Source organism: Bombyx mori, chromosome 17, assembly GCF_030269925.1.
Source record: "Bombyx mori chromosome 17, ASM3026992v2".
NCBI classification, from domain to species: Eukaryota; Metazoa; Arthropoda; class Insecta; order Lepidoptera; family Bombycidae; genus Bombyx; species Bombyx mori.
The window spans coordinates 16487594-16498148 of record NC_085123.1 but is presented as its reverse complement, the minus strand read 5'-3'; the positions used below and the strand labels follow the sequence as shown (position 1 = coordinate 16498148).

Below are 10555 nucleotides of genomic sequence, written 5' to 3'. Positions count from 1 at the left end.
TTGTAAATGTAAAGCATAGTGCCGGTATAATTATATGCATTATCGCACACATAGAAAGCGTTGACGAAAAAGTGTAACGACACTGATCTTACAAAATCGCATCATCTGAAGCTGTTATCGAATGATTGTCGCGCTCGCCACTGTAGCTGTAGGCCGGCCGCACTGATACGAGCGCGCGGCGTCATAAACAAAACAGCGAAGCGTGGTTAGTTAATAAATAGGCGCGCGACTGTGGGACGCCATTCCGTCGCGAGACGTCGGCCGCGACGCACGTACGATAACAAAATGATTGATTACGCGCGCCCCTTCGAGCAGAGCACGTGCGACATCTACTACACCCAGACGACCTCAGCGCCCACCCGCCTCGACGACTTCCAAGTCTTCAGGAGAGGAAACGCTTCTCACATATACGGAAACTACTACTCCAATCCTTCATACGACGCGTACGAAGAGCCTGAGATTGAAAATGCTGCCAATGTTTACCACACCCTCGTCAGCTGCAGAGAGTACCACCGAGATGATTGGAAGTACAAAGTGGTGGTCGATTGGACCGAAGATGATACAGTTTCGTGGATAGTCGACACAGCCCAGAGCATAGGTATCAGTGAATACGATATACCGTTCTTTAACTACAGAGTGACTGGCTTGGATCTACGGAACATGAAGCGTGAAGACTTCGTCCAACGGATGGCCCATCCAAGCATGGACCCTGTCGCTTCGAGGAAGATAGGAGATAACATTTTCGACAGACTCCACACTAGACTAAATGAAGATATGTTCAGACAATCTTCAATATTTAGATATGCGGAAAGTGAGCCTTACCATCACGAGCAGCAGACCATGCTAGATCTAGACGCCGCAGACCACAAAAACAGAATGTACGCCTCAGATTATAAACCAAACGACCAGACATTACTGCAAGGACCTTGCGACTCCAGTGATGACGCAGAAGATGTTTTCCGGTCTGAGGAGACAGCCTCCCCGGAGTACTCGTATGGAAGCGACGTCAGTAAATCAGGAGACGAGGATGATAAGAGGAAAATGTCGAAGCGGCCACCGGGGAGACCGCGGGGCAGCGGCCGGAAAACATCCATAAAGCGACCGAGAAGCGTTTCCGTGCCGGAGTTCTTAAGGAATCTCTTGTTCGATCCCAAATACTGCCCGTCCATCATCAAATGGGAAGACTACGCATTAGGAAAGTTCAGGTGAGTTATCTTATTCCAAGCGCTAGCTTAAGTAAAATAGTTCTTCGTTATCAGAAAATATTCAAAAAAAAAAAACAGATTTCCCTCAAAAGTGAGTGTGCCATTTTTCGAATTTAACTGTGTCAAAATTAAATTAAAATAGTAGATACATGTTGCATGTTGTTGTACTTTCATAAGAAAATTTTGGTCGCCTAACCAAGTTAGACTAACTAATTAATATCTATTGAAATAAAAATATGAAAAATCTGCCCAAACTTTAGCATGAAATTGTACAGAACAGATCTAATCTTTTCATTTCCCTTCATCATTATGCTCACTCCTGATTTGCGATCCTCAGCCAAGTTCACTCAATTGTGTATTTTCCTCACAGAATACTTAAAGTCAAACCAGTCAATCCGAACTACCTACCAATGAATGAAGAAATTATTTTTACTTTTTCATGCTCTTTCAATGTATCTACATATTATTATATATTACGTATATTATTATATATTACGTATTTACATATTTCCTCACTTCAAGAACACACGTGCTACAATTCTTTCAAACAAATGAAGCGAGCACGAGAATGCTATATGGTTTTGCTGTCGAGATTACTGTACGTCTACAAACAATACACCGACACGTGTAGTTTTCTACAATAGATAATTCTACTGAACTGAGGCATGATTGCCAATAAAAACATCAATAAATAGACTTATTTACGAGCCTTGACCGCGTCCTGTGATATCATACGCGTATAATAATATGTTACATATATCACAATCCGGTTGACTTCATTATCACAATCTTTTAAGTTATCAAGAAAGATTATCCAGGTCCATTCATTAAACTGCTCATGACAAATATTCAGGGCCCCAGAGTCCAGATTCCCGCTAGTACCAGGTCATAAGCAGATAACGGATTTTTAGCTGCTGTAAAATAATGTGTAGAGTTTTAGTATTATGATGTGAATAATGAGAAAATTCAGGAACATTTGTTTTAACGAGTAATTTGTAAGTTTGGTGATATATTACTCGGCACAAGTTTTTCGGACTCAACAAAAAGTTCCCTGTCATATCACAACATGAGAGCCTCCTCAAGAGCTCGGAGACTTCAATACATTAAAGACGAGACTTCAATACATTAGAACTTTCTTCAATATATCACTTAAAATCATACCGAATTCGATTCAGCCATTGCTGAGATTTCTATCAAACGCGCGGACGAATAGACAAAAAGTCTACTAATAACAATTTACAACAATTGCGAAATAATAGTCTAGTATGAAATACGCACCTTACTTGAAATTACTCGCGTGCGTTGAATGAACAACGCGTACAGAAAATTTTCAGAACAACTATGTAGTTTGAACTGACTGGAAAAAAACAAGAATTATTAATATTTCTTAGATTATATTTAAATATGATATTAAGAAGGTTTGTTGTTAATTCTTTCTTTAATGATGTCAAGTGTAAACGAGTTAATAAAACGGATGAGTCGCGCTTATTTCAAGGGTCTGTCCTTTTATGTCCCGGTTTAAATACGATCTTGACTCTGATAAGGTTTGTGAAATATTTATTTGCTATAGACAAATCGTACATCGATATATCTGATACAAATCACTTAATCAAATTCGAGATTTTGTGAATACTCGATAATTTATATAAAATGAACAATCCTTTTAAGATTCATTTTTAAGCTAACTTTTAAGATAGCTGTGAAAAATAGTATCAAATTAATTTAAATGGATTCATAGATATAACAAATAATGGGGAAATTTTAATAAACAAATCTTGTCACACTGTCACTCGAATAAGCCGTTGCGTTTAGGACACGATGGGAAGCTAGTAAAAATACTACTGTTTTCTATAGTCAATGTCAATAACATCGTTATTAATTAAATACCTGAAATATGTTACTTGTTGGCTTCATGATGGCGACAAACGTCTCCTTGAAGTCAAGGATATGTTGGCAGTCGGAGATAAGGTAACTGATACGCGGCTACCTTTATGTTGGCTTGCATAGGAACTCGCGACTAACTTGATTATTGGCATGAATTGGGCTCTTCGAGAATGATATGTAGCTGTAAGGATTCACGGGGCATCTGACATTAAGTCGTTAACAAGACATAGATCAAAGCATGAATGCGGGCACCGACTTTGAGACGTGAGGTCTAACTGTCATTGTTCCGGCAAGATTGGATAAGCCAGTGTGCCCACTAATATGAGCTTCGAATTATCTACCACCTACAGAAATTACAGAGATAGGCAGTGACTTCATTAAACCAGTGATACAAGTCAGCATGTCCCGTGATAACCGGATTTCTAAACTGTTATCATGAAGAACTCATAAGCTAATTTCTCTGTACAAGTATGGACCGTACTCCTACTTATTTTCTCGACGGTTACGAACTTTTGTAACCACCTAGCATCAGGTGCGTCGTTAGCTTGTCAACCCATCTACGCAGGAGTTGAAATAATCACACTGACACAGTTACATAGGAGAGATCTACGTTCTTCCCTTGTCCTTTTAATGTAAAACCGATTAATTAATAACATAATAGAAACTGTATCTGAATTGTGTTTGTTCAATTAAGTATTTTGTAATCTATTTGTATATCTGTTCTCTCGATCGTCATGAAAAGCACTGTGGTTGTTTCAATGAAACGTTTTGCGTACCAAAATATCGGATTATATTTTGTCTTGTTGCTGCGAAAAGTATCCACGGCACTGAATGGATATCTGCTACTCTTTCAAGCAAATACTACTGGACAGATTTTTTACAGCTTATAAATCAGAACAGCAGATAGGATACTTTCTATCATAGCGATGGTGATCCGGACTGCGCATAGTATATCTGCTATGATAAAAACGTTCGTAAAACGTAGTATGTGGGCATATACAATACCCTATTCCGGGAAAAAGCATGTTTCAATCTTTTTTTCGGCCAAATTTTTGAGAAAATTGTCAATAGCCAAACAACATGAATACAACAACATAAAATGAATCTAAATCTTAAATTATCAGACATAGTGATCAAATTTCAACAATTGAGTGAACACTTATTTGTTTGATTAATTACGGGCTTTATACTACGAGTATGTTGTATTAGATTTCTGGACTTCCGCAGCTCTTCAAAGATATGGCAGCGGTACGTTATAAAAATTTCATATGGTGCGCAGAGGAACCCGGTTCTCTGGACTAAAAATGTAGACGACGTTTCCTCTCAAGATGTTGTCTGTGTGCGTTCACATGATGCAGCACAAGTACCCACACTGAACATTAATAATTTGATCACTGGGTACTCCTCTCTGGTTACACTTCTTTGTGCTTTATGGAATCATATGAAAACATAAGAAATGGCAGAATTTACGGATGACATGTCTATGGGCTTTGCTAATACTACTCAACGCGGGTCAAGAGTCCGTTCACCTGTCTAATATTAAAAATATATTTGTAAAAATTCCGGCTAAGCTACAAAAGAGATTGTTTACGATTAAACACGCGTGAAAGTTCGTAGTGAATACTCAGTCACAGTCGTGGACTAGTCCGCACATACGCTACTAACGCTTATCTTACATATATCTATTTATCAGTAAACAAATACAACTTAAACGATGGTCGTTGGTAAGTGTAATTGTGAACGCCGTGGTCGAATCGATCAAAGATTTCAAAATAGAAATGTTTCCGTTCAAACCATAGACATTATATTTTTAAATTCTAAATTCTTAAAACGAAGTCTACAGGAAGAAGAGGAATATGATCAACAAATAAAAATCATTATTATGTCTGCTTAATTTTCGTATTAATTGATTAAAAGCCACGCGGGATACTTTAGAGCAAATACTTATCGGTTATCGCTGGGATTCACCTTCAAGTCGAATCACTTTGTATACACAGTTTATAACATCAACAATAATAACGTTGGTTTGTTATTATACTGGCGAGCCGTTTTGTTATTTAATATCTCAAGCATATTCGTTATTTTAAATTAAGTTGGTGTGACCATTGTGATAAATAGTAGGTGCTTATAGAAATAATTGGCTTGAATGCAATCTTATCAATTGATTTTCTAAAACGACGATGATTATTGTTTACTCGGTATATTGCGGAATATGGTGTCAACACCTTTCTTATTAACATTGCTATCTGAATGCTATCACAGCAACATGACGAACTGAGATTAGCTGCTAACAGCGTATTTACTAATTGCGCGGTAGTTTAAATTATAATAACTTTGAACGAAGAAAAGTGTTAGGGGTGTGTTAAAACTTCAAAGCACGATTATCCATTGGCTTTAATTGAGAAATTATTAAAGATCTAACTGGTAATCATTATTACTACTACCCGACAATTTCATTACAAACTTTTTTGGTAACTTAAATGCACCAATAATTAATATCTCCGTTTTCAAATTCACGGCTTGCCTTGTCTACGGAGGGTTGACACCATTTTTTAAATATATTTTTTTATAGCCTATATGTGTGGACGAGCTCACAGTCCACCTGGTGTTAAGTGGTTAGTGGATCCCATAGACATCTACAACGTAAATGCGCCACACACCTTGAGATAGAAGTTCTAAGGTCTCAGTATAGTTACAACGGCTGCCCCACCCTTCAAACCGAAACGCATTACTGCTTCACGGCAGAAATAGGCGGGGCGGTGGTACCTACCCGTGCGGACTCACAAGAGGTCCTACCACCAGTAAAAAACCATGCAGACGATCTGTTGTCTAACTGTACGCAAATCGCTTTCATTATATAATTTAAATTGCAAATACGTGTCGCGCCGACCCTGTTTACATACGAAGAGAATATGGGTATATAGTAACTCAATTACTAAATGCAATTCCTAATGAACACAACACGACTGTTACGAATAAACGAAATAATTAAACAAAGATGATATAAAAACATAATAAGCATTACGATTATGTAATTACGGTTTTCGAAATACCAAAAAAAAGTCTTTGACCTTTGTCTTACCTGTTTTTTTTTCAACTTAATCGTTTTTTATTCATAATTTTTTCAAAAAATCAAGTTAAACTCGTTCCGGTGAGACCGACTCGATTGCCTTCAGATTGTGAAACGATATGTCTGTGTTATTGTCGTCTTAATATTAGATGCGACCTTAGCTTACCAGGAGGGAGTTAGAGCTTCCAATGTCTACGACGACGCAGTCATACGACCGGATCACTCAGGACCGCAACAAGACTCTGACTTCATGTTCCAATGCTAAATATTCTCCTGGTGTCTATAGCCTGTGAACTCATGCGCCCAGGCGAGTTCAAATATCACAAAAACTCAAAATCATCGCCCAAGAATAAGCGCCAAATGTTTGGCGAGTGATTCAACTGCGTTCGCGCTTTTGGTACCTGAATTTAGGTCTAGAAGGTTCAAAGACACGGTCCCTTACGTTATTTAGCATTTTCGCTCAACAAAGGACGTGGGGCATGTTTGTTTTTGTTTTGCCTTAACCTTGCTGTACCAGTTTGGCCTCAGTGATCACGTGCTAACCATTAAATATAAATACAAGCGATAAACAGCCTTATGTCTGGATTACAAAGGTCGATTTATATATTTACCTCTTTATGATCATCAAAGTTACTCGTGATAGAATTATGAGCTTTATATCCAGCGCAATTACGGCGGTTATCGTAGAAATCGGTGCTGATCGAGCTCGTGGGATGCGGTGCAAGGAATTTATATTTGTATGAAGTCTGTGTTTTAATTCGCAATCAGTTTTTTGCGTCAGAAAATCTACTATATTTTACGACTATGTTAGTCAATTATGCTAGCCACCCATTATGCTATTGTCGATGTATCGCTAATGTGACGGGATAATCAGTTCGGACCTTCAAATTATTCAAGTAAATAATCGCAACAAAGATGTTTAGATATAAATAACCATTGCTCTTACGAACGATAATTTCTTACGTGCTTTGTCTCTGTCAGTCGTGTGTGAAGGATGATTGGATGAAAGAGATATAACGTGGTGTAAACTACATTACAATACATACATACATTTGTTCACGAGACTAAAGTTTTCATATCAAAACATATAATATTGTCGCAATTGCAATTTAAATATCTAATTTGGACCGAGCTTACGGCCCTGTTGTTAAGGAACATATTACCAAACAGTTTGAGGGATCGGATATCTGTTGTTCAGGAATAACTTCAACTTGTCTTGCAGCGGTTGGTTAGTCGTTTGGTGCGGTAGGGCCCTAAAACATCCTTGAGCCTGTGGGCCGCTCCCAAGATCAAGTCGTCGAGTCCGATATACCTCGCGTGCCCCCTAGGCGCGGAAATCGCGTAGGAGGTTCGGCCTTCTATCCGAAAAAAAGGGTGGTTGTTCTAGCTTCGGATAGCTTCTGAATAACAACTTGGCGGCCTATTTGTCTCCGTAGCATTAATTGCGTTCTGGAACGACAGCGGCCAGTAAACTTCAGATGCGCCGAATGTTCATCTATCTACAAAGGCGACCTAAGAATTCATGTCTCGAGGTGGGTGGCGGAATTTACGTCGTAGGTGTCTATGGGCTCCGGTAACCGCTTAAGACCAGGTGGGTCGTCAGCGCATCCACCCATCCAAGCAATAAAAAAAAAACTCTTTCTATCAATCTTAAAAACTCAACTATTTTATTTCAAAACCAAACGGTCACATTACCATTAACTTTCAAAAAAATAATAATATTGGTATATCAAACCCCCAAAAAACCCAAAACGTGATCATTTTTGAATTAATTTTCGAACAGTTGACGTCATATTTCGACACGAGACTTTGAAAATTACATTTTATTGCGATTCTCAAAAAACGTGTTACGAATCTGCGTAACACGTCGCGATACGATTAGTCGTCGCCGGTACAAAATGTACGATTGATTTATGAAATTATTTTAAACCTTTTAAACATTACTACTAACGAAGCCCTTATGATCAGCGGCTTAATGAATTTCTCAATTCGTCGTGATCATGATGTTGCAGATTGGACAACAAGTGCATATTTCAGATATTCACGAAATCTTATTCTAGGCCTAATTTATACAAACTGTCAAGCAAGCCGAGTTTTCTAACTTAATTTTCACATAAAATCGTAAGGGTTAAAAATTTCGAAAAAAAACTTTTTTTTCCTCTTTCGATATAAATGTACTCGTCTGTAGTTTTTTGCTGTTAAGATACGTGTTTTTTCATATTATGTATATACAATATTTAGATGGTAAACTTATAGAACCGGTGTCGTGGTGGCGGGGCGTATTGGCCTGCAAATCTATACAACCATAAATGGTATGACAATATTTTTAATTTGTTGGCGTCCATAGGTATATCACGGAAACACACAGCCTTGTCAGATGCGAGTTCGTAGTTTCTCTTCTGAATCGAAAAACGACCTTAAAATCTTTGCAATAGGGTTAAAAGCATGTTTGTTTGCAAACACAGCAAACGTAATTCACGAGAAAGTAACTAAGTAATAATCCACAATAATCTTATTTAAAAAAAAAAAAGTTAAATTAATTAAACAATTTATCCGGATAAAAAAACCGGGTGAAAAACCTTACAGCGGGAAACTAGGGCGCCCTTGCCTACTATTATAGATTTTTTTGCTCCCGGTACTTCCGGCGCCGACACGTGCAACTTACCCGGTTTTAGGGAGTTCCGAGAACCGGGAAGGCGGCACGTGTATGCCTATGTAACGCTAATTTTGTATTTTGGTTACATATTTCATTTTCACTTTTCAATATGGGAAAACGTTGTTGAGTGATTAATTAATTTGAGCCAAGTTTTTGATTAAGTTTTTAGCATAATTGATAGTGATACACTGAATTGATTGAGTGTAGAAGAGGCAGTAGTTCGTAATTCATTAAAAAATAGAAATGTTTTCTCAAGCAGCGTACAGCAGTGGCAAATTGCTTGCGATGTTAATCATTCTCGGTACCTACCCGACAAATGTTTTGTTAGTGTGTCAGAGCCGTCGGCATAGTATATGGCAAATTCTAAATTTTCGACATTAACTAATCCACTTTATTAACTATGAATGAGGGCCATTGAGTTACTGGTGGCCCAGAGAACTTTCCAGTTTCACCAGGACAGGTGGGTGAGCAAAGGCTCAGCCAGGAGGGGTGGGATTTGCTAACAGAGATCCACTCTTGTATTTTTGCTTATCTTGAACATTAATTATGAGATAATTACATTTTTTAAACTGATTAGCTCGTATATTTCGCTAAGAAGTTTATTTACTTAAATACTCATTTTATGATAATAAATTCACTGATTGTAATTAAATTATTTAGGAAGGCTTATTTATTAACTACCAATATATAGGCTTATGCAAAACATATTCGGGCAAATTTAAGTACCTGAAAAAAAATCTATGAACGGTAAACGATACTGCAAGACTTTTTATCTATATTAGACTGTCTGCGCGATGTATGTATACAATATTTTGTCGATTAAAACCGGAAAATTTAGCGAAGGCTTCGCTTAGTCTATGTTAATAAAAACTGTGAGGTATTGAACACTCAGAAGTTATTAAATGAATAACTAGACGCGGCGACAATCGACAGTTTAAATATTAGTAAGTTTAATTCTTCTAATAGCTTATACACAACGCCGCCATAAAATGATAGGTAGTTGTTTGCAGAGAAAATATTTAGTTATTATATTTTAAACATGTAGATGACATGTTTTCTCACTATTCACTTGGATAGACACTAATCTGTATTTTTAATTATATTCAAAACGGCGTTCCTGTGTAAAGACTTAGAAAATTAACTCGAAATTGATATATTCAAATATTATTTCCTAAATAGTATTGTATTTTGTAGTAATTTTCTCGGATGTGATTGATATCTTTGAATTCTAATAGAATGATATTTAGTTTGATAATGCAAAAAAGATGAGTATACGCGTTGCTCAGTTACAACAACGTAATGATATTTAGAAAATTTTATATTGTTTTATTGGTTATAAAGAAACAAGTTTGGATGTTTTGATGGACAACAACGTAATGATATTTAGAAAATTTTATATTGTTTTATTGGTTATAAAGAAACAAGTTTGGATGTTTTGATTGCAGATAATCAAAATGATATTTTAACTTGACTTAAATTGTAGTTTTGATGAGGGACGAGACGAATTAACAAAGCAACAGAACATAAACCACGTAAACACTAATCTTGTAGGCACACGCTTCTTCTGTACGCGTTACGCGGCAACCCTGCTCCGTTGCCATGGCGACGCGCCCGGGAAGCCTCCAGTCACGTGTCGCGGGAACTTGTTTCCGCTTTCCGCATTTTTCTTTTTCTCTCCACGCGTTTTTTTCGCCCCCTCTCTATAGTAGGGGAGGGGGGTGACTCGTGCAAGCCGCGGCC

General features: G+C 37.5%; 1 protein-coding gene across 1 annotated transcript in view; it reads left to right on the top strand.

Moving 5' to 3' along the window:
• Window positions 1-261: 261 nt before the first annotated feature.
• The window catches only part of Ets (transcription factor Ets), a 33158-nt gene continuing 22864 nt past the window's right edge, over window positions 262-10555 (top strand). Inside the window, 1 exon segment of the mRNA NM_001043437.1 lies at window positions 262-1205. Coding sequence (NP_001036902.1) covers window positions 286-1205 — 920 coding nt within the window. The 5' untranslated portion in view covers window positions 262-285.